This window comes from Lithobates pipiens, unplaced genomic scaffold (assembly GCF_037356315.1).
Source record: "Lithobates pipiens isolate NorthernLeopardFrog02 unplaced genomic scaffold, aLitPip1_a1.2 Scaffold_1, whole genome shotgun sequence".
NCBI lineage: Eukaryota > Metazoa > Chordata > Amphibia > Anura > Ranidae > Lithobates > Lithobates pipiens.
In genome coordinates, this window is record NW_027507685.1 from 171,874,695 (window position 1) to 171,900,433 (window position 25,739).

A 25,739-nucleotide genomic window follows, 5' to 3' on the forward strand; every position below is an offset into this window, starting at 1 on the left:
AACCCTTTGTTATCCAAACTCTGTTCAATGAAAAGTGTAAACTCACCACATAAACACTATATACAAAATAAAATTCCCCAATAAAGATCAGAACATGATGTTCACATTTTGCATGGAAGCACAATTTAATGAATACTGATTATTCAGAGAATTACTGTATTTATGTTTATTGAGGTTTGTTTGTTTTTTATGTACTAACAGTTAAGCTTCATACGCCCAATACTAAAATTGGATGTAAAATACCACTTTTGAAGTGTTTGTGCATATGAGTGTGTCATTTTTTATTTTTTTTGTGGGGGAGTGGATATTGGGTGGGAGTTCCCACACTTTTTTCCCCAGGACTTGACCCCTTCTTAAAAGTGATATAAATAACAACCGAATGGTGATAAACAGCCCTATGAAGGACAAGTCCAGCAAAGACTTCAAGGAATCTTCAAGAATGTCCAGATGGGATCTCGTCAAAAAGGATGACAGGCCTTCACTGCAATGCCGCTCCCCTCAAATTTAACACCCACCAGAAGGATCTGATAACAGCTTTAGTGTATAAAGGGATCTTTAGCCAGCAGTGACTCCACTTCCCTGAGTCCTTATTTGTAGTCACAAGGGGTTAGTGCATCATTCCCAATAGGTACGATTAATCATCCACGATTTCCACATACATGTTAATTGTTGGCTTATTGGCTACCATACATGAACCTTCAGCCACAACAAATATTTTGCTTTGCTGCTTGCAGGTTGCTCCTCTTAGGTATTACTTGTTTCAGAAAGTGACACCATTGGATTCACAGACTGGTATATAATCATGGGGGCACTTGAACCGACAATCGCATGTCACACTGACTGATTCTTAAACGCTCTCCGTCAAATGGTATTGGTGTCACAAAGGAAAAAGATAATTTTCTCTGTCATCAAAACCAGAACCGTTCCAACCTGTCGGGGGTTGGCAATCACTGAGGTTAGGGGGGTAGTGTGTGTGTGTATGTATATATGTGTGTGTGTGTGTGTGTGTGTGTATATATGTGTGTATATATATATATATATATATATATATATAATATAATATAATATATATATACATATATATATATATATATATAATATAATATAATATAATATAATATATATATATATATATATATATATATATATATATATATATATGTATATATAATCTATATGTATATGTAGCGCCCTGCTCCTGATGAGCGGACGCTATTGTGTGTTTTTTTTTTTTTGTTTTGTTTTTCCTTAAAGCGGGAGTCCACCGGGACTCCGCGTTTTTTTTTTTTTTAAAAGCCAGCAGCTACAAATACTGCAGCTGCTGACTTTTAAAATAGTGACACTTACCTGTCCAGCGCGCCCGCGATGTCGGCACCCGAAGCCGATCGCTAGGTCGTCTGTCGGGTCCTGCCGCCGCCATCTTGGGTATGGGAATCAGGAAATGGAGCCTTTCGGCTTCATTTCCCGGTTCCCTACTGCGCATGCGGGAATTGTGCTGTGCAATAAGGACGCTCCCCGCTGCCTCTGGGACCTGTGTGTTTCCCAGCAGGCAGCGGAGCACTTGCGGGAAGGGGCGGGCACTTGCGGAAAGGGGCGTAAGTTACGCCCCTTTCCGCAGAGAGCTGTCCCGGAAGTGGGTGCAGTTACCTGGATTATCCAGGTAACTGCACCCCCCTCCCCCTGAAAGGTGCCGATTGTGGCACCGGAGGGGGGGAGGGTTCCGATGAGCGGAAGGTCCACTTTAGGGTGGACCTCCGCTTTAAATGTAATTATCTGAAGCTGTAGTTTGGCTCAGACTAATTTCTCTAAAGTTATGGTTTCTGTACCAGTTCAGCTGGGTTGCACTGATTCCCACCTGACCGTAGGTGTCACTGTCGCCGTCGGTGGGAGTGGAATAGCATCAGGTTGGATGTATTGCTCAGGAATGGTTCAGTGGGTGTGGTTTTCCTGCTGTGCATTCTGGGAGAGGGTATTTAAGGTACCAACGTCATTTTTTTCAGGGTTCGTTGTTTTCTGGGCTCCGTGATCCCAACCCCAGGGCCCTCTTGGCCTGGGGTCTGCGATGCATGGTCCTGCGCCTCAGGGCCTGCTGGCCCGAGGCTCTGCAACTGAGAGTGTAGGCCCAGGAATGTCTTGGGACCTGCTGATCTGGGGGTGGTCCTGTGCTGTCTCGCCTGCGGGGAGAGGCCGAGGAAAGCTGAGGGATCCAGGGGAGGACTTTTCCAGTGGATGACTGAGCGCAGGGCTCGTGTCTCTGGAGAAGCCCGGAGGCTCGGTTTGAGGATGCATCCAGGATCAATATTCTTACAGTATCACCAGGTCAGCTGAAAGAATCTGGTACTGTATGGTAGTTCTTCCTAAAAACTCTCAAGAATCTCTAAGTTCAATTAACAAGTCTGTGGCAGGGACTTTGTTTGGATATCATCGGCTGCTCGGTAAAGTGAGAGGAGCCTATCCGATGACTGCTGGATCCAGTCTGTGGAGCTGTTTGTCCTCTGGATCTGACTGAGACCTCTAACCCGCAATTACCAGGTACCTGAACTCCCCCTTATCCTCTAACCCTTTGAGGGACTGTGTCTCTCCTTGGTGTTACCCCTAAATAAATCTTCAAAAAAGACCACGTGTCTGATATATCTTCATTTGGGCTACTTTCCACAGGATCCCCCTAGGATGAAGAGGTGAGCAGAAGAGGTAACGGTATGCCAGAATAAAACCAGCAGCTCCTTCGGGGGTTAGTGATATATACATAGAGAATATATTATATATATATATGTATGTGTGTGTATATATATATATATGTGTGTGTGTGTGTGTGTGTGTATATATATATATATATATATATATATATATATATATATATATATATATATATATATATATATATATATATATAATATTATTATCATTATTCAGGATTTATATAGCGCCAACAGTTTGCGCAGCGCTTTACAATATGAGGGCAGACAGTACACTTGCAATACAAATCAATACAGGAGGGATCAGAGGGCCCTGCTCGTTAGAGCTTACAATCTAGAAATATATATATACAGTGCCTTGCGAAAGTATTCGGCCCCCTTGAACTTTTCAACCTTTTGCCACATTTCAGGCTTCAAACATAAAGATATAACATTTTTATTTTTTGTGAAGAATCACCAACAAGTGGGACACAATTGTGAAGTGGAACGAAATCTATTGGATTTTTGAAACTTTTTTTAACTAATAAAAAAATGAAAAGTGGGGCGTGCAAAATTATTCGGCCCCCTTGCGTTTAATACTTTTGTAGAGCCACCTTTTGCTGCGATTACAGCTGCAAGTCGCTTGGGGTATGTCTCTATCAGTTTTGCACATCGAGAGACTGAAATTCTTGCCCATTCTTCCTTGCAAAACAGCTCGAGCTCAGTGAGGTTGGATGGAGAGCGTTTGTGAACAGCAGTTTTCAGCTCTTTCCACAGATTCTTGATTGGATTCAGGTCTGGACTTTGACTTGGCCATTCTAACACCTGGATATGTTTATTTGTGAACCATTCCTTTGTAGATTTTGCTGTATGTTTGGGATCATTGTCTTGTTGGAAGATAAATCTCCGTCCCAGTTTCAGGTCTTTTGCAGACTCCAACAGGTTTTCATCCAGAACGGTCCTGTATTTGGCTGCGTCCATCTTCCCCCTCAATTTTAACCATCTTCCCTGTCCCTGCTGAAGAAAAGCAGGCCCAAACCATGATGCTGCCACCACCATGTTTGACAGTGGGGATGGTGTGTTGAGGGTGATGAGCTGTGTTGCTTTTACGCCAAACATATCGTTTTGCATTGTGGGCAAAAAGTTCGATTTTGGTTTCATCTGACCAGAGCACCTTCTTCCACATGTTTGGTGTGTCTCCCAGGTGGCTTGTGGCAAACTTTAGACGAGACTTTTTATGGATATCTTTGAGAAATTGCTTTCTTCTTGCCACTCTTCCATAAAGGCCAGATTTATGCAGTGTATGACTGATTGTTGTCCTATGGACAGACTTTCCCACCTCAGCTGTAGTTCTCTGCAGTTCATCCAGAGTGATCATGGGCCTCTTGGCTGCATCTCTGATCAGTCTTCTCCTTGTCTGAGCTGAAAGTTTAGAGGGACGGCCAGGTCTTGGTAGATTTGCAGTGGTCTGATACTCCCATTTCAAAATGATCGCTTGTACAGTGCTCCTTTGGGATGTTTAAAGCTTGGGAAATCTTTTTGTATCCAAATCCGGCTTTAAACTTCTCCACAACAGTATTGCGGACCTGCCTGGTGTGTTCCTTGGTCTTCATGATGCTCTCTGCGCTTTCAACAGAACCCTGAGACTATCACAGAGCAGGTGCATTTATACAGAGACTTGATTACACGCAGGTGGATTCTTATTTATCACCATCAGTCATTTAGGACAACATTGGATCATTCAGAGATCCTCGCTGAACTTCTGGAGTGAGTTTGCTGCACTGAAAGTAAAGGGGCCGAATAATTTTGCACGCACCACTTTTCAGTTTTTTATTTGCTAAAAAAGTTTAAAATCTCCAATAGATTTCGTTCCACTTCACAATTGTGTCCCACTTGGTGGTGATTCTTCACAAAAAATGAAAATTTTATATCTTTGTTTTGAAGCCTGAAATGTGGCAAAAGGTTGAAAAGTTCAAGGGGGCCAAATACTTTCGCAAGGCACTATATATATATATATATATAATTATAAACATTTTTTATATATGGACTACTGTCGATTTTTGGACTGTATGTACCCAATCTAAAATACATTTTTTTATTTATTTATTTTTTTGGATGAAAAGAATCAGACAGTGTGACATGTGATTGTCAGTTCAAGTGCCTCCATGATTATACAGTCTGTGGATCTAATGGTGTCTTTCCAAAAGGAGTGCTGCCTAAGCCCTTGTACACACGGTCGAATATTCCGATGGACAATGTTCGTTAGGACCGTGTTGTCGGATAATCCGACAGTGTGTGGGCTCCATCGGACTGTTTCCTTCGGAATATCCGACGGACCAAGTTTTACAGCTGGGCTATAAAATTTTCCGACAACATGATCCGATCACGTCAGTTCCGATCGTGTGTAGCCTAGTCCGACTGACAAGGTGCCACGCATGCTCACAATAAAATTCTGAGAAGTAAGCACTCGCTCAGGTAAAACCACCGCTCGTAATCAATATAGCACATTTGTCACGCTGCAATGTTAAAAATTCTTTCATGCAGCGCATTCTTTTTCTTTACAATGCTACAAGAATGAACTTGTTTTGATGCTCATATTCACACACACTTCTCCCAAACTTATTTCTTTATACTTTTTACTCATTTCAGCAATACAATATTTTAATTTGTCACATCTACCCAATTTTTTTTATTTTTTATTTTGTGGTTGGTTTTTTTAATCAGCATCTCCTTTTTTGACAGTTTGCTCATCTTTGCATATTTTTTTTTGGTATGTTTTGTGTGTCAACTTACCACAAAAAATCTACAGGAGGTTGTTTGGTCTGGGTGCCCCTTGTTATTCATTTGACTTTGTATTTTTGAAATGTACCTGCCTACTCACAAACTGTCCTTTTTGAAGTAAAACACATATACAAGTATTTCTTCAACCAAAAAAAACTTTATTTAGGTGTCAAACAAAAAAAACAGGAAGGCAACGCTGAAGAAAATGGTCAATTTGGCGAAGCCTTTGGCCCCCAGGGCAGACATGAACTAATTAGAAAATGCTAAATTGGTGGCCTGAGGAGTACATATCTCAGGGAGAACAGTCTGGTCCAGAAGTCCAAGAGATCAGGAAGAGCAGATGCAATCTATGTCCCCAGGCTGTGGTTCTACAAGAGGCTGCATCTTGTGTCAGACCAGACTGAACCCAGGCCATCCCTAGGCACTTCCCGCCAGGCTTCCTTCCAGGCTGTGGCTCAGCTCCTATAGTTGTTACAGGAGGAGGGGGGCGATGGTGGATCTCCCGGCTGCCACTTGCCACAGCCTCCTCCTGGCTGAGATCTTCCTGTGTAGGAAAATAGGACATAGTTTTAGTTTTTTGGTCATCAATCCCACAATTTTGTGTTCATGACTGTTGCAAATTGAATGTTGCCAAATAGACTATCATTCTGAGCCCAGCATTTTTCATTCTTGTCCCAATCATTTTTGGTCACTACTGTCTATTGAGATGTAAACCACTTTGTTAAATCACAACTTACTAATCAATAATAACATCTAGTTAACCTCATTAAATGTACGACAAGAAATATGTTCAACAATGCTATACCTGTCTCAAGCTGGGCCCCTCCACATGTTGTTGCCTGGAAGGCCCAGGTTGGACATCGGAAGCCTCAGCTGGGGTGAAGGAAGCCTTGAAAGAAGACTGGAGAGTGGTGACCTGGGTTCACCCTGGTCTGCCAGAAAATGCAGCAATGCAATTTCGTAGTACAACATCCTGGGGATATAAATGGCATCTGGATCTCCTGATCTCAGGGAATCCTGGAACTTCTTGTGCTCTCTGAGATAAGTACTCCTCAGGGCACCAAATTTGGCCATCACATAGGTCATGTCTGCCGTGGGAAGCATGATCTTAACCAAACCAACCACTTTCTCCAGGGCTGCCTTCCTCTTTCTTCGGTCCTTTAGGGGGTTTTTCATTTGCCACAGGCAGGGCAGCTCCCTGAGCATATCAATGATTATTTCTAGAAAATTAGGTTCCTTGAACGGATCCATCTTGTCTGCAAGACACAACACAAGACAAAACCTAATAATGTCAGGCTAAACTCTCTATAATCTTGTGCCAATATAGGCCTCAATCTAGAAGCAGTATAGGCTAGTGATGTACGAAGTTAAAATTGTACCTTCGTTTGAACGATCAGTGTTTCAGTTCCTCCTTCCTCTACTCACAGATCGTATGTACGTCACACGCGTGTTGTGTTTTTATATACAGTGTGCATGTGTGAAACTCCGCTTGCCCCTGATGTTCTTTCTAGACTATTCCCCGTCCCTTCTGTTTCGGCGCAGTGGGGAGAGCACATGGCGGAGACAATGCAGGTGCACAATCATAGTTCCACTAACGAGGAGGAAGGCGAGGAAAGCCCGGAGCCTGAAACGTCCCGATCCCGGGGGAGAAGATTTAAGGCCTCAAATATGTCTCTTAGAGAGATGTTGGAGATGGTGGACATATTGAAGAGAAACGACTATGATGGGAAGTATGGACCTTACCAGAAAGGCCAAGATCATGATTAAAGTTGTGAAGAGTCTTCAGAAGAATTTTGGGGTACGACGATCCAAGGGTCAACTGAGAAAACGCTGGTCAGACCTGAAACTGAGGGAGCACGATCAGTACAGAAGGATCAAGCGAGTTCTTCAAAAAAGTAAGTAGTTGTCGTGTGTTCATATTATTATTTTTGCTTGCATGGTGCTCCATGTGCTTTGATTTAATGTTGTACAGTTTAAAATGGCCACTTTCAAGTTCATGGGTTCAATCATTCGTAATTAACATCGCTCATTAGCCCACTCCCAAAACAATGTTTTCACAAATTACTCTTCACTACATTTGTTCACACTGCAGGTAAGTATTCCAGCTTTAGAAAGTGTCCAAAATAATGTTCTCACCTTTTGAACTCGGCCAAAAAACACAATTGTACGACACTTCCAAGCAATGTTTCATATTCCTATTTCTGCCCTCTGTGTGCTAAGTATTCCTTTTTTACATTCTCCATAGGGGAGAGAAGACTCGGGACGTCTGAGGACACCAGGGACCCCACACCCCCCAAAGAAGGGGAAATTCCAACACCAGAAGCAGAGGAGGAGGAGGAAGGAGAGATTGTTGAAGTTGGACAAATTGTCACCACAACAGGTGAGTGTCGGAGACCACAGCTTCTGGTAAGCTAATCAATGTATGTCTGCATATTTATAATACGTGGTGTGTTTATTTTTTATTTTTTTTAGGTGATGTGGAAGAAGAATCACATTTTACCAGTGAAAGTGCCCAGATCCTCATTGGGGAGATAATGAGGTGCAATTGCGATTTAGAAAATGTATACAGAAAAACATCAATGATGTTCAACAGAAAATGAAGAACATCATTGATGTTTTGGGGAGAGTCTGAAACTAGCTAGCATCGTTTTTTATTTTTTCAATTTTTTTTATATTTTTCTAAAAGCCGGATTTGGAAGATGCACACAGTGTGTCAACATGTACTATCTCCCATTATGAGGGATCAATGTACGTGTTTTGTGGAAAGTGGCTGAGATGAAGGGGTTGCACCCCCAAAACATATACATTGATACCCCATGATGGGAGATGGCACATGTTGACATTAGGCATGGGATCAGGAGGAAAATGGCCACTTTTGTATTCTCAGTGTGTGCTTCTTCCAAATTTGTCTTTTCCAGGGGTGACACCCCATCTGATGAAGACAATATCAGCACAGTTTGTACATACTCATGTCTGATATTGTCTTCACTTTTCAAAGTTGAACTTTGTAAGTTCCTGTGTACTGTATGTTATGCTTTGATACATGCCTGTTTACACAAAAGCGCCAGGTTATAAAAATGTTACCCAAAATAATGTTTTCTATACACCAAATATGTTGGTTTGTTGTAAAACCCTTTTCTTGATCATACATCAGAGGACACAGGAGCTTCATTACATAGTGGGTTATATAGGCACCTCTGGTGATTGGACACTGGTTAACCCCCCCCAATTAAGCTGGGTATGGTACCCGGGCCTCGTCATCTGAAGAAACAAGGTTTTGCCTGTAAGTCCTCTCCTATTGGAAGACTGGGCTCTGGGAAAACCAGACTTGGTGTACTATTTACTTAGTGGCACGAAAGTTTCTGGCAGAGTCTTTTACAAGGTCCAGGTAAGAGGTTCCTCTGAGAAGGAACCCAAAAAATCCTGAAGGTTGGCACAACTCTGCCGCCGTGATGGGTGAAGGCTGGAATCTGTCTGTTTTCAGCAATTTCTGCGGCGAGGGCAGGTAAGGAAAGTTAATCCTATATAAATTATATATTATGGATTTCTATATTGAGTAGTTGTATGTCTTACCTGGTTTCCACCACTAGAGGGAGTAAGAGCAGCCTGATGCATACTTGCATGCCTTTCAGATACAAAATCTCAGTGAAGCCTGGTTCTCCCAGATGACTCGCATCTCCACTGCAATCTCTGCCACAATGAAGGTAATACAGGGGTCCCACGTAGTCTGGGGGTCCCACGATGCTCCGATGGCGATCCACTTCCCCCCTGGGTGACCGGCGGCCCTCGTGCGCTGAGTGCGCTCCCATGCTAATGGAGGGGGGGGGAGTGTGGTTGCGAGCCGTGCACGTCGGTGTGCACGGCGCTATACTGCGCAGGCACCAGGCGGCAGTTTTAAAAAGCCCAGAGCGTCAGGGGGCTGTAAGTGGAGACACAGGAGCTGTGGGCAGTAAGCATTCCAAGGGATTGGATCCAGGCAAACCTAAGACACCTACTCAGCATCATGTTGTGCAGTTTAAGCATATATATTTATTGTGAGACTTTGAGCACAACAGTGATTGCACTTTGTACTAGTACCTCTGCTTTGTAGCTTAGGACTAAGAGGGTCTCAGGGGGAGGTAACAAGGGCACTGGTAAATCACTGCCTAGGTCTAGGGGTTCTAAAAATGCCTGTAGGTTACCTTCCCCCCCTTACAAGACTGGAGCCAGCCTCACAGGATGAGTCAGTGCCCCTATCAGGTTTTGCAGCCTCTCCTAATATTTCAGCCCCGGTATACGTCACTGAGGACTCCCTTAGGGCTACATTGGAGGGTTTTGAAGGGAGAATCATGAATTTTATTTCAGCTTCCCTGAAAGATAGCAGGAAAAGGGGTATATCCCCTCCCTCTGCTGAGATTCCTCTCTCAGGTGACACTTCTGACAATGAGGAGAGATCCCTATCTTGGGACAGGGATCTTGAGCAGTCGGATGAATCAGAGGAAGAGGAGAGAGTCCCCTCCTCCCAGGCGCTCAGAAAAAAGGTGCAATATTATACTGAATTGGTGCGTACCACATTCAGAATACCCTCTGCTGAGGTTGCTACATCCTCTGTTTCTTCCCTGGGGGTCAGGAAAATCCCACAGACTGCCTTTACATTTCCAATTCATCCCTTAATGGATACATTTTTGTATAAGGATTGGGGACATCTCGATAAACTGTTTGCGCCTCCTAAAAGGTTTTCTATGCTTTATCCTCTGGAGGAAAGTTTCACCAAGAAATGGGGGGGTCCCATCTGTCGATGTGGCTGTTAATTGCGTGAATAGAAACCTGACCTGTCCTTTGGATAATGCTCAGGTATTTAAAGATCCAACTGATAAGAAGCTGGAAGCATTGTTGAAAGCCTCCTTTTCCATGACTGGCGCTGTAGTGCAACCTACAGTCGCAGCTGCGGGATTGTGTCAGTTCCTCAAGGAACAGGTTAAGCAGATGCTTGGCCTCCTTCCCAGTGAGGAAGTTGAGAATTATGCAGCTTACCTGTAAAATCCTTGAAAGTACATCACGGGACACAGGGCTCCCGCCCCTCTTGGGTTTTACGTGGTTTCTTATTGCTTTGCTACAAAACCGAGGTGCCTCCCATATGGGAGGGGTTATATAGGGGAGGAATTCTCCTTAATTGGGGTTAACCAGTGTCCACTCACCAGAGATGCCTATATAACCCACTATGTAATGAAGCTCCTGTGTCCCGTGATGTACTTTCAAGAAAAGGATTTTACAGGTAAGCTGTATATAAAAATCCTATTTTCTAAACACACCTGTGAATGTGCTTTGAGTAAAAAGTGAAATTATCAACAATGTGTGGCTTCCTTTTTCAATGCGCAAAAGCAGTATTTGGAGTAAAGTTGTTGGTTTCTGTGGCAATGGGTGTTATTTACTAAAGGCAAATCCACTTTGCACTCCAAGTGCAGTTTCAGGTGCACTTTTGCAGTGCACTTGTAGTGCATAGTGAATGTGCCTTTAGTAAATAACACCCACAGTGATGTTTACATTTCCCCAATCACGCCATTTTCCTGACCCCACATATTTCTGCCATGGTGCTGAAAATGAGCAATATTTTTGTCCAGTAATGCTCTACATACATTAGCAACAAAAACATAATAAGATTATCTGAAGAAGAGACTGTCACCTCATCTTGCTCAGAACTTGGGTTTGCACTGTTGTAGAAAGCCCCCAAAAAACAGCAAAAATACCTAGGAGACGCCTAAAACAAAGCCAAGCAGTAAATGAAAACAAAGGTTATTGTAGTTTCAAAGAAATTTTTTTTTAAAAAAATGCCTCAGACATTATCTGGCATATCAATGGCCCCCCTACCCACAAAGTACTCCATGTATTGGGTTCTGACCTCGCGGGCGCTTTGGGGGGGCAAGCCAGGACGAGCAGCTTCAAGGGCCGTGAGATTGTCATTTTCTGGCAAGTCTGCATCTGGGCCAACTGAGACCACATGTTTTAGGAATGTTTTTTCAAAAAATTTGCAGAACACAGCAGGCAAGCACTATGTGATTTAGTTTATATTCCGCCATGTGGATTGGCATCAAAAATAGGCAGAACCGGCTGGCCAGTATTCAAAAAGTGTTCTCCACGACTCTTCTGGCTCTGGCCAGCCGGAAATTAAAGATCCTCTAATCCAGGGTGAGGGTCCTCATCGGAAAAGGCCTCATCAGGTGGTTTGCCAGGGCAAACGCCTCATCCGCTACAAAAACGAACGGAAGTTCTTATACATTCTCCTCTGGGGGTGGCAAGCCCAGACTGCCACTCTGGAGACGCCAGTAGAATTCCGTCCATGCGAACACTCCACCATCCGACATCCGGCCATTTTGCCCCATGTCCACATAAAGGAAGTCATAGGTCGCTGACACCACCGCCAACATCACGATACTATTAAACCCCCTTGTAATTATAATAGGACGACCCCCAAGTTGGGGGGTGGGACGATGCGGACGTGTTTCCCATCAATTGCACCTCCACAATTGGGAAAGTCCCAACGGCTGGCAAAGTGGGAGGCCACAGTCTGCCGTTCCTGTGGCATTGAAGGAAACTGTGGAGTGAAACAAGAAAAAAAATTTTGTAATTTGACACATCAACATTGCAAGCAGATTAGACACAAATTTTTTTGGACAATATCAGTTTAACATTTTGGGAAATTAGTATTTAAAGCCTAAAGTATAAGGTCCCGTTATCAGTCATCCCCCCCCCCCCCCCATCTGATGGGCCCTTGCAAAAAATGAGGGGGGGGGGGTGTTTTGGACAGGTAACCCTCTCCACTTCATTGAGAGCTTAATGCAGAAATAATGTGTGATACTTTGGCCAGCCCCTCCTTACTTACACTATTGGCAGCCCACCGCCCACCGGACAGGTAAGAAGTGTCATAATACCAAAAAAGTGGAACAAATGGAAGCACATTTTGACATTCTGCTATTACCTATCAAGATAATAATAGGAGAAAAAATACTTGAAACTGTAGCATTTGAAAGTATTGAGGCAGGCCCTTGCACTACAGCTTTGGTGAATTCGTCCATAAATCTGACCAGGAAAAAGGTAGGTATAGTGGGTATTGGGTTTGGCAAAGTCAGCAGATAGAGGATTGCTATCAGCTGACCTAGCAGTTGAGGAGAGGGGGTTTCCTAATGAGTTTGGCCCAACCCCAAAAAAAATTCTGGCACTCTGCATGAATTTAAGCACACACATAACATTTGTACACATTTTAGGGGGTGTTTAGGGGAAAGCAAAACTATGGAGCTGACAAAATACATTGCTAAGTGACTAGACTATAGGTTTATGGCCCCAGAAGAGCATGCTGAGGAAGTTAGTGAAGGCAAATGTGCATGAAGGACAAAAAAGGAACTTGAAAAGCTTCCAGCATGCATGAGGACAAAGGGGCACAGCATATCAATTAGAGCATATTGCAATCATGGTAATTGGGGAATGAGGAACGAAATCCAATACATTAGCAATCATTAAATACAATGTGATGTTAAAGGAGAAAACTTACCTTCATATAGTCCTTCTGCAGGACCTGAAAGATGGCAGGACAGGTCTCTGGAATAATGATCCCCAGAGCCTGGGGGGAGATGCCTGTGGAGAACTTGAGGTCCTAAAGGCTTCTCCCTGTTGCCAAGTAGCGCAACGTGGCAATGAGCCTCTGCTCCGGAGTGATGTTTTGCCGCATGCAGGTATCCTGCCTGCTGATATAAGGGGACAGCAAAGCCAGCAGACGGTGAAAAACGGGGTCCGTCATCTGGAGATAATTCCTGAAATCATCGGGATTATTCTCCCGGATCTCACGGAGCAAAGGCATGTGCCAGAACTGGTGCTGGCGCAACCAATTCTTGGTCCACAAACTCCTCCTCGCTCTGTTTATGGACCGGGCTTGTTTCAAAGCTAAAAGCCCAACACCAAGCCCCTGCACAGCACAAACTCTACGATGAGTACGTACACGAAACATGGCTTAAAAAAGTTGGCTGGTCAGAACAGACAACAGAAAGCACCGATAAACAGCAATGCCTGAAAGAACGTCCTGTAAAGCAGAAACGAGCAGACAATAAGCAATGCAAATCAAAGCGTACTATACCAAGATATAGTCCACAATGAGCAACAAATGCTTACGGACTACACGCACTGATAATCAGATACGCACCGACAAGCACAAACTGAAGAGCAGTAATGAACCGAAGCACTAATCCGAAAAGCGCGAATCGTCTCTCACCAAACTTCTACTAACACGAGATAAATACGAGATCAGCAGAAGGAGCCCAAAGGGTGCCAGACGTGGTGCTGAACTTCCCTTTTCTAGTGCCGTCATACGTGGCTTACGTCACCGCGTTCTTGGAAACCGTAAATTCCGACAACTGAGTCTGACTGTGTGTATGCAACACCACTTCCGGACCACTTCTGGACTAAATCCGTCGGAATGTCTGACCGTGTATGTAGGGAGGCTAAGAGGAGCAGCCTGCAAGCAGCAAAGTGAAATACTTGTTGTGGCTGAAGGTTCATATGTAGCAGCCAATAAGCCAGCAATTAACCTGTATGTGGAAATCCTTGATAATTGATCGTACCCATTGGGAATGATGCACTAACCCCTTGTGACTACAAATAGGGACTCAACGTAGTGGAGTCACTGCTGGCTAAAGATCCCTTTATACACTAAAGCTGTTATCAGATCCTTCTGGTGAGTGTTAAATTTGAGGGGAGCTGCGTTGCAGTGAAGGCCTGTCATCCTTTTTGACGAGATTCCTTATGAACACTCTTTAGGATTCCTTGAAGTCTTTGCTGGACTTGCCCTTCATAGGGCTGTTTATAACCATTCTGTGTTTATTTATATTGCCTTTAAGTGCTGCTTCAACCCATGAATTAAATATATGAACTTTTTTTTTAGGTTTCTTTTTATTAATATAAAAATAAGGTCATTTTCACAAGGTGTATGCCGCTTTAAGCTTTGTTATTTATTTAATATTTACCCAGGCCAGACTAGTAGAACGCTTGCTTCTGGCATGGAGACAGGGAGCTGTGGCTCTCATACACTAAAGCTGCACGGTTGTTTGTCTCCTCTTACCCATTCACAGAACACCTTGTATTCTGTGAACCATTGGGACTACAAATTGTTTTATAAATAGGCAAGGAGAAAGAGGGGTGGAAAAATACCACTATGGCCCTCGTGTAAAAAAAACGCAGCTCTCATAACCGCTCTCACCATACCTTTTGGCCTTAGTGAAAGTATTAGACATTACAATCATACCTAGTGGCATACACCTCCTTAAGCCATAAAGTAAAAACTAAAGGCGCAACTTATTCTCTTTTTTTTTATTTTTATTTTTTTCCCTTTTGGGAGACTTCCTTTTTAGTTCCTGTCCCTTAACCACAACAGGTGAGAGGCATTGCCTCCAAAGCAATGGAATCCCAGGGTATCATAAGAACTTGTGTCCCCTTTGGAACACAAGTTCCCCCTCCTCTATTACTGTTTGGGTGTAACCCAACATTTGGGATTTTCTTTCACTTTCAGTGATAATGGTAATCGTGGTAAGTGGAGAGGGTGAATCTCAACTGGGCTGCACAGCCATATAAACCTGACAAGCTTTCTAATCCCTCTCTACTCTATCCAAAAAGCTTTGTCTTCTTAGTTATACTTTCATTTATATTTACACTGCAGCTGTGGCCCTGTGGTTGGGGACCCCTGTAGAGACTCGGGGCTCTGGGCCCCAGATTGTGGGCTATAGCCCTAAAAGCCACCCCCCTAAAAGTGGCACTGAGCAGACGGGAGACGGATCTATGTCCACTTTGCTATGCAGAGTGGACACAGACACAGTCCCGCTCTCCTCTATGGGGCTATCGGATGGAAACAGACCACCTTTCGTTTCCATCCAATCCGCTGGACAATGGACCACCATCCATCTGTTTTTGGCGGACCGGATCGGATGGCGTTGGGTTTCGTGACATCCGCTACTCCATGGAAAAGACTGGAGGGTTCCATAAGGTCCGCCTGAAAAACGGACTGCAGCTCTGACCAAAGCTGAATAATGCCCTTGCTATAGGTGTGGGTCATTTACTTACCTCAGGAGCCCTGACCTGAATACTCCAGGATGTTGCTAAGCAGTGGCGGCCTGTTAATTAGGGGTACCCGAGCGCCGCCCCCTCTCTCCTCCCCACCCCCTATATGCAGTGGATAGATTCATGCATAGCATGAATTTATCCACGGCTGCCCCCTATTCATGTGTCCAGCCCCTTTCAGGGCATATGAATTGCTGCAACAGCCATGGTTTCTTTTCAACCAATTAGAGCCACATGCTCTAATAGGCTTCAAAATAAGGTGAACTCGGGTCGCAGAGGATGCAATCGGAGCCCACCCAGGTGTGTTGCAGCAGCAAATGAATATTCACTGTTGGAACACTAATTCTCCTCCTGGCCATTCGGAAAGTGATTATGAAACCTGTTTTCTCGATTGACCAAAACGTCAGGTGATCCTATTGGACACCTAGCATCGGGAGGAGCAGAGAGGAGATGCACTGCACAAGCTGCTCTAGGAGAGGACACTGGAGCAGCTTTCCCCTAGCCTGTCACGCTTAACCACCTTAGCTGTATTCCCGAGTCGGGCTCGGGGTGGAATTTCAGAACCAAAAGCGGTAACCCAGAGCCATACTTGGGATAGCATCGCAGGATCCAGGAAGAACTTGCCTTGTCCCCTGGATCCTGCGATGTCCTGCCCGCAGTGTGAGAAGCTTGTCCTCCGCTCAATTCATCACGGAGCCAAGAGTTGTGCGAGAGTTGTGACGCACGGAGACGGAGAATGGCACCAAATTCAAATAGTGAAACACGCACTATACATACAGTGCACTGTAATCTTGCAAATTAAATTACTGTATGTAATTATTTCACATCCCTTTTGTCCCCAGTGGTTTCTCCAGTGCCCTGCATGCAGTTTTATATTATAAAAACTGTTCTTTCTGACTGGAAACTGGAGTTTGTTCATAGCAACTAAAACCGTCCCTTTACATCAACAGTGGTTTTAGACCAGCTAGAAAACAGTGATAATAAATTAGAATCACTCACAGAATTGAGCGATAGCGATTTGTGGGGAGATCCTTCATCAAATACTGAAAAGTAATGACAGTGACAATTCTGCAACTGAGCAAATTTCAGTGTGTTTGATTACATTATTGAATCATTTTTATTATTATTGTATTATTATTTGGTATAATTATTTATAGTTATTTTATTATGATTTCCTTTTTCAAACTCTATCATACCCAGGATGTCTACTAGACTCTGGCTTGGACGGATTTAAGTGAGTTTTTCCTAAGAATTCCAGGCCTAAAATATAAAACGCCAAATTTGCACGCAAAATAATTGTACCACTTTCAGCACCAAAAAGCTGAAATGATCTTACCGCCAGGGAGGTTAAGGATAGGGCTGTAAGATGGCCACATCAGTTCTGATAGCTGCTCTCACCGCCAACATCCAGGCTAAGGACAGCAGGTGGTATGGGGGGGGGGATGTTAGTGCCGTGGGGGGTAGGTGGCAGTTGTGATAGTGCTGCTCTACCGGTGGCCTGTTGGGTGGTTGTTTTCCTCCCCCCCCCCGCTCCCCAAAAAACCTCACCAGCCGCCACTGTTGCTAAGAGGCCTAGCTATTACGGTTTACCTCCACCATCCCTGATACAAGTTTTCTCTGATCCAAATCGTCTTGCATGCACTTTCTCTGCCCCGATGCAGTAAGTCAGTTTGAGAGCTCACTCCTTTTGGTGAACGTGAGCATTAATAGCTAGGCCTTTCTTTGCACTGTACTGGGAGTTTTCAGGTCGGGCTTCATGAGGAACGTAAATGGCCTACACCTATAGTAAGGGCATTATTCAACTTTAGTCAGAGCTGCACAATTTTTTTTTTTTTTTTCTCTACAGACACCCCTTATCTTAATAGGTAGTGTGTTTGTTTGTTTTTTGGTAAAGGTGAACGAACACATTAAGTCACATGATCAGCAAGAAATGACTTTAGGTGGCAGCATTAGAGCATATCAGCAGTTATTCCCCAAACTTCTGTAGCCATAAACTTCCAGGGAATAATTTGCATCCGATCCTTTAACTGCAGGGTTGGGAAACGCTATAGGGGAGATTTACGAAAGCTGGTGCACATAGAATCTAGTGCAGCTGTGCAAAGTAACCAGTTGGCTTTTAGCCCTTGTACACATGGTCGGACCTTCCGACAACAAAATCCGTCGGATTTTGTCCAAAACTGGTGTTGCGCGCACACACACGGTCAGACAAAGTTGTCGGAAAATCCGAACGTTCAGAACGTGATGATGTTATTTCGTTACGACGGGACTACGTTCAGGCTAGTAGCCAATAGCTTTGGTCTAGGAATTCGATCTGAGCATACGTGGCACTTTGTCCAATCGGAATTCTCTACAAATGGTTCGGAAATTTTTTATATCCAGCTCTCAAACTTTGTTGGTCGGACATTCCAACGGAAAAAGTCAGATGAAGCCCACACATGGTCAGATTATTGGACAACGCGGTCCGATCAGACATTTTGCATCGCAATGTCCGACTGTGTGTACAAGGGCTCAGAATTTGTCAAAGCTTAATTGAACAAGCTGAAGTTAGAAGCTCATTGGTTACTATAAGCTGCTGCACCAGATTCTGTGTGCACTAGCTTTAGTAAATATCCCCCTTTTATGTGGCTTTGTCATCTCCATTTTCCCTCCATTGTGTATTTTGAAGGAAATGTATAGCTTTTTCAGTGCGGTGTGCATTTTTATTTATTTTTACTAAATGCTTTATTAGGACCTCCATAGAGCTATTTATGTATGGTCACTTCTCTGGCTGTTTCCCAGGAGACTGTTGCTTTCTGGATTGGAATAGCCCGCAAGATCTCCATTTCACTTGGTCTATTGGTCCTCCTCTACTTCTCTGTGACTTACCGTGATGTACAGCGACAGAGTCTGGAGGTGCTCCAGGGGCTTCAGGAAACAAAAGCTGAACTGCAGACCATTATACGGGAGGCAGGTATGTACTCTACCTCTCGTTTACTCAATTTTTTATATTTCAGCAGCGCTACTTGAATTGTGAAATAAAGTCTTCCTTGACTTCGGATTTCTGGAAAAATGTACAAAGGTGCATTAGGGTGACAGTTATAATGAAGGGCATGCCACTAACGCTCGGTTGCAGGTGGATGAATGTGAACCTTACAGCTGTGCAATGGGGTAAGCAAGCCATAAGGTTTAGATCCTCTGTCAGGGTTTTTGTTTCTATCTACTATCCCATAGCAGAGATTCCCATTTGTCACTTGAAGATATGAGAATTTATTTTACAGAGGAACGCAAAGAAAAAACACGCTAATTCTGTCAGTAGTGTTAGGTGTGTGTGTGTGTGTGTGTGTGTGTGTGTGTGTGTGTGTGTGTGTGTGTGTGTTTTTTTTTTTTTTTTTTTTTTCTTTCTATTTTTTCACGATTTACATCAAGAGAAGTCCTTGAAGGAAAAAGTGCTGGGAGATCACCCCAGTGGGGATGTAGACCACAATAAAAACCTTACACGTACCCTTTTTAGACTGGTTCACATCTATGCATTTTTTATTTATTTATTTTAGTGCATTTTCAGTTTTGCAGAAACCCACTACAGTTCATTTAACATGGTTTCCTATGGATAAAGTTCACATCTGCATTTTATGTAAATGTCCAGGGACTTGTTTTTCGGTTCCATAGGCTTCAGTGGATCAAAAGCGTGCATTGCAAAATGCACCTGCAATTTGCAACCTGCATAGGTGTGAATCAGGCCTTAAGAAAAAATGATGGACAGCAGTTAGTAGGACCTCTCCCTCACCAGCTGTCAGGTACTATAAAATATTATGGACACCTGACCTTCACACCTACTATATGTCCAAAAGATATGGCCACCCCACCAGTCCGCATTGTACAGTAGCGACCTAAAGTCGCTAAAAATTGCAAAGTTCCAATAAAGTGCTGGTGCTCAAACTCAGATGACTTAAAATCATTGAACAGTGAAGATTCTAAGTCCCAGATTAAATTAAAATCCTTGCGCTCAATAGATGCTGGATTCCGTACTTGATATGTGATCAGACAAGGTGCCCCCACATAGATGTAAACTCGCTCCTCAAAATGGATCAGCTATCACTAGTATGGTCAAACGCACATGTGGGGCAGCCCCTGTAGATCTTCTTTATACTGGCATTGCCTGGGACAAATGTTCCTCATGTGGATAGATATGACAAGAAAAACCTCATTGTGCAAATATCATTTAAATATTTATTAAGAGATAATACATATTAGTCAACTCGGATGTAGGGGTGCCTCAAGCCTGGCACCCGGTGTGAATGACAGGTAAGTAATCCAGGAAATCTGCCCATAGGCAATAGTAGCCTGCTGCCATGGTTGTGGTTCGATTTCCAGAAACAAACCTTAGGGTGGAAGTTGTTGATGCGTATTAACCTTGACATGTTTCAGCCTATCAGATGGGCCGTCATCACAACTTCCTGATGATGGCCCATCTGATAGGCTGAAACGTGTCAAGGTCAATTCTACTATTGCTACTATTGCCTATGGGCAGATTTCCTGGATTACTTGCCTGCTATTCACACCGGGTGCCAGGCTTGAGGTACCCCTACATGTGAGTTGACTAATATGTTTTATCTTTTAATACATTTTTAAATGATATTTGAGCAATGAGGTGTTTCCTGTCATATCTATCCACATGAGGAACATTTGTCCCAGGAAACGCCAGTTTAAAGAAGGTCTACAGGGGCTGCCCCACATGTGCGTTTGACCATACTAGTGATAGTTGGTCCATTTTGAAGGGTGAGTTTACATCTATGTGGGGGCACTTTGTCTGAGCACATATCGAGTACAGAATCCTGCATCTTTTTGAGCACGAGCACTTAATCTGGAACTTAGAATCTTCACTGTTCAATGATTTAAGTCATCCGAGTTTGAGCACCGGCACTTTTTTGTGACTTTGCAATTTTTAGCAACTTTAGGCCACCATCATACAATGTGTTCTATGTTGTTGTTTTATATACCTATAGCATAAGAGCATGTTTTTATTTTTATTTTTTTCCTTTTTACATTTGTTATTGATTTGCACAGCAAATTTATTTTCGCTGCAGCTGTTAACTATTGTGGTATCACGACATATTTTATCATTTTTCTTATCTGTGTTTTTCTATTGGCACTTTGGTTATCTAGTTAATGTATGGTAAATTGAAAGCTAGAGATTCACATTCAGTCTCCGTATCTGACTCCCTAAAGGCTCTTCTGGCTGAAAAGGCACACATTTTTAGAGGAGGGAGCGCATCAATATATACGCCCACCATTTTCAAAAAAGATGATGTCCAATAAGCTTAAATAGAAGTGATGCACAAAATGTAACAATCAGGCCCAGATCTAGGGGGTGGTTAACCCTACTGAACAAATTTTTTAGGATAAACTGGGCAGTCAATTGCAAGATCTAAACTCCCAATATCAGTACCTGACGTCCCAATGGCTGTTTTGGTTGAAAGAGCACAACATTGAGAGAAGGAGGGGGTGCAGCCATATTTATGTCTACTGTTTTTGAAAGAGATGTCCAATAGGCTTGTATAGATGTGATGGTCAAGTAGCCTAAAACTCTGACTATAAACAGAATGTCAATTATGTAACAGTTGGGTGCATGAGGCTTATAACAATAGTGGGCCCATGGGGCATCACACCTAAAGCTAAAATTTATCTTTAGGCCTTCTTTACCTGTATCCTTCTCAAGCAGAGTGGGCAACAGATCCAGCTGCACTACAGTACACGGTACACAGTCTTTTTTAACTTGAGGTTTGTAAAGCGATATTACAAGTCAGAATTCTACCATCATAGAAACAGCTTGTTGTACATTCTGTGTCCTCTGCAGAGAAGTTGTTGAACAAACCCGAGTATTTTTTGGACAAGGTTCTGATGAAGGAAGAGCTGTTTGGGGATTCTGGGATTCCAGATCCTTCATTTCTCAATGAGCTCCCTGTGAAGGACAGTGTACTGGATTCAATATACAGTGTACAGCTTGGTGAGTTTTGGCTTAATACTATTGTACTGTCCATTCATAATTGGAAACCTGGTTCTGATCTCGTATTTTGTTTTGACACCAAGGGGGAGATTTAGTAAAACTGGCGCAATCAGAATCTGGTGCAGTTGTGCATGGTAGCCAGTCAGCTTCTAGCTTCAGCTTGTTCAATTCAACTTTGACAAAATCCTTTACTAATGGCATGAGGGCCACATTGTAGATGTTGAAGTCTCACTAATTTTTATTTTTATTTTTTATTGCCAAATTCTAGGTTTTTAGCTGTTTTTCATTGGAAATGGCATACAATGTGTTCATCGTACTAGAAATGTGCTTAATGCTCTTCTCTCCAGGCAGTAATGCCGCGTACACCTGGTCAGATTTTCAGACTGGAAATGTTCGATGTGAGCTTATTGTCAGAAAGTCTGACTGTGTGTATGCTCCATCGAACATTTGCTGTTGGAATTTCCGCCAACAAATGTTTGAGAGCTTGTTTCCTGAATTTTCAGCCAACATAACTTTGTTGTTGGAAAGTCCGATCATGTGTACACAAGTCCAATGCACAAAAGTTCACACATGCTCTGAATCAAGCCAGAAGGAGCCTCACTGGCTATTGAACTTCCTTTTTCTCAGCTCGCCGTATGTCGCCACGTTCCCACGTTTGGAATTTTGGGCCAACATTTGTGTGACTGTGTGTATGCAAGACACATTTGAGCCAACATCCTTCGAACAAAAATCCACGGTTTTGTTGGCGGAAAGTCCAATCGTGTGTACGCGGCATTAGAAGTAGAGTCCCCAGAGGACTTCTATGCAAGACCAACTACTAACTGGCTGAACTACTAGCCAAATAAAAGCTCTTATTTATTGTGTATTCATGGACAGCTAGATACACGTGAGCCATGTCCAGGTCTATGTGACCACGGGTGAGATTGCAGCACCCATCTTACCTACATCTAGTAACGACAGGCTTTGGGCTTGTGTCCATGACAGTTTGATATCATTTAGACACTGAAAGCATTTAAAATTCATTGACGGGTGTAATTGATATGCAATTGACATTCTTTTGGCCTGCATTTGACTTGCTTCCAAAATTGCTGTAGACTTTTATGGGAACTCATCTGATGCAAACCGAAGCCCATAAATACAGCCCTCAAATTTCGGAGGGGCACTGTGTAGCTACAAAAACTTGCACAAATAATAATTTGGCCCTGTCATTCATGGGGTGTTCTGGCATAGGTGAGTACCAGCCACATCCCTTATCACAGTTATCCAGAGTGTATCTGACCAGGTCTGTTGGGATGCACTGGGACTGCACAGTAATATTTAGACCTTCTGCACAACTGCTGTAAGATATATGGAGATAAGTCTGTGAGCATAGAAGTTATGTTAGTACATTATCTTTCTGACTGGATATTTCTGGGACACAAATTGCCTGCTGTTTGGAGGCAGTTGAGTGGCTTGTGGCAGACCCTTAAGGGTGTTGCTAGGATCATGAAAGATCTGCAGCCCACTAAACTGAGAACTCTGTGAATGCATAGCCATGTCACACCTTACCTTTCCCCTAGTTTGGGCTTCATTTGGATTGGACTTGCCAACTAAGTCAGTCGTCTTGGTCAATAAACTACATCTCCAATAAACTTTGAGCATACTTTACTGGTACCAGATAGCGACGGAAATTTTAACTATTATTTTTATTGATGTGAATATTTTAAAATACATTGTACCAAGTGGTCCTGTAAAAAATAAATACACAAATTGGTGCAACGTAATAATACATATGTGTAGATTCCATTCCTCCTGGTAAGTCTAATGTCCTTCTCAGAATAAACATGTTTCAAATTTCAGCAAAAATGTAACCTAAAATGTAGGTTCCTCAATGATGTAGTGAGAGATGGGTTGGGTTTTCATAGCATTGGCAAGCTTTGCAGAGTCCACTTCCTCAGGATAGAACAGTATCGCAGTGATTACAAGTCATATAATGTGTGGGCATAACAGCCAGTACAGGCATAAACTACTCCTGGACAAAGAGGAGCCAGGAATAGGAGCACAGCAGGTTGAGGTCCTTATTTCCCTCAGCTCCTTGAACAGCAGATCGAGGGCCCTTCCTTCTCTCAGCTGTTCTTTCTGAGGGTTCTTATGTTTTTGTTCCACTGTCTACTCTCTTCTGTGTCGGAGCTCTGACATAGTTACATAGTTGGTAAGATTGAATAAAGACACCAATCCATCCAGTTCAAGCTGAGCGAGTGTTTACAATTGTCCCTATCCCTGTACATTGCACACTCACATCGGTCCCTACCATCAAGGAGCCCACAATCCAAGGTCCCCATCCATATAGTAGTGCCAATTTTGGACAGAAGCCAATTAACCTACCTGCATGTCTTTGGAGTGTGGGAGGAAACCAGAGCACATGGAGGAAACCCACGTAGGCACATGGAGAACATGCAAACTCCAGGCAGGTAGTGTCATGTTAGGGATTTGAACCAGTGACCCTTCTTACTGCTAGGTGAGAGTGCTAATGACTACACCACTGTGCCACCTCATGACAGCAGTGATAAAGTTGCGGCAGGTTCCTGGGTCTATAGATGCCCATAGGCCTACCATACACCATGGTCCCAATTGTGGAAGATCCTATTTCTACCTGCGTCCTATCAATTAGGTCTTTGTTTTGTACTGCTAGGAATGTAACCCAACAATAAAATGTTTTCTTTGTATTAGTAGACCTTCTTCACCCTTTCTTCTCTGCCTACTATTTGGTGTATTGACAGCAGTGCAGTCTGCACCTTGCTGCCAATTATCGCCTTAATGGACAGTGAGGGCCCCAGGGAGTTATTTTGTGCTTTAGCAAATATCCACCAGCACCCAACCAGTAGACCGATTGCCTAATGTGAACCAGCTCAGGGCAGCCGACACCATGCTCCCACAATCTTCCATCAGTTGGGTCTTTCAGTGGTTTTCACAACTCTGATCTCCTACTCTCTGCTCCTCACAAGCAGCAGAGAGCTCTGTAGATGTTCCCTCTTTCCAGAGATGAGTGACCCAGTGATCCTCCTCGGTTCCTGGTTGGTACCTAGTTATAGCGAGGCATTATTTAATTTTGTGAGTAACCTTTAGAAATGGACCTGTGAATGTCAAAAGTGTAAAATGCTTTTCTAATACACCTCACTCTCATTGTTCTTTGTACAGAGACACAGCAAGTGACCAGCACACCGAAGAGAAGAGCTCGCTCTCCATCCCGTAGTGGAGGACGAAGGAGGAGCAGCAGACCCGCGGAACCAGGGGTCTACAAAATTGAAGTCCCCCAACCAACAGTAAGTGATGATTAGCCAACAAGTTGTCATTGGGTTTCCCTATCATTGGCGTTGCCCTTCAAGATGGCAGAGCAGGAAAAGGATATCTAAAGAGACATGTGCTGACAAAAATATTCCCTCTCCTACTAATAATCTCCTCCTAAAAATCTTAGCTGCCTGGCTGCCATTGTCATCCAACTGCTGTCCTGGAGAAGATATGCAGATCAGGCATTTTGCACTTACTTGCTGCTTGTTTGTATCACGACAGCATGGGGTACATTCAGTTTACTTTGTATTTGTAGAAGTCCAGTAGTGACAAGCTGGGTTATATATGTTTTTCTGACTCTGCACCTCACTGTAGCATCATAGATCTTACTGTTGCACTAGGAGTATTGATTAGAAGCAAGCGATGAGAATGGAACGCCCTTGATATGGCGATTGTAGGTGTGCGGTGTTGGCAACTCTGGAATGAAATGCATGCAGAGCTTTTCTTCAGCAGGAACGCGGGGGAACGCAGTTCAGCACCTCCAGCTCTGACTGTATATAATGGCAAGGGGTGCTGGGTGTACTGGAGAGTCTATTGATGTTGGCTGTTGGGGGATCTATTTTTACATGGGGAGAGTCTGTTGTTGCTGGGGAGGTCAGTTGTCGCTGGTGGGGGATCTATTGTTGCTGATGGACTCTAATGCTACTGGGAGACATCCACTGTTGAGGGAGAGGTCTATTGTTGCTAGGGGTGATCCATTGTTGCAGGGGATCTATTTTACTTCCTATCATTAACAAATTACATACAAATTACTTAGCACCACAAATTGATACTTGATTCTTTATCCATTACTGGGAGGTGGAACCAAGGAATGGTGCTCGGAGGTGGGTATGGGGTAGAACCAAGGAATGGTGCTCGGAGGTGGGTAGGCGGTGGAACCAAGGAATGGTGCTCGG

The 25,739-nt window shown here is 43.5% G+C and overlaps 1 protein-coding gene across 1 annotated transcript in view; it reads left to right on the top strand.

Annotated features, from left to right (window-relative positions):
* The window catches only part of LOC143988504 (uncharacterized), a 71,379-nt gene that overhangs the window by 30,288 nt on the left and 15,352 nt on the right, over positions 1–25,739 (top strand). Inside the window, exons 6-8 of the mRNA XM_077488127.1 lie at positions 18,312–18,483; positions 21,367–21,516; positions 24,694–24,818. Coding sequence (XP_077344253.1) covers positions 18,312–18,483; positions 21,367–21,516; positions 24,694–24,818 — 447 coding nt within the window. The remainder of the gene's footprint in view (positions 1–18,311; positions 18,484–21,366; positions 21,517–24,693; positions 24,819–25,739) is intronic.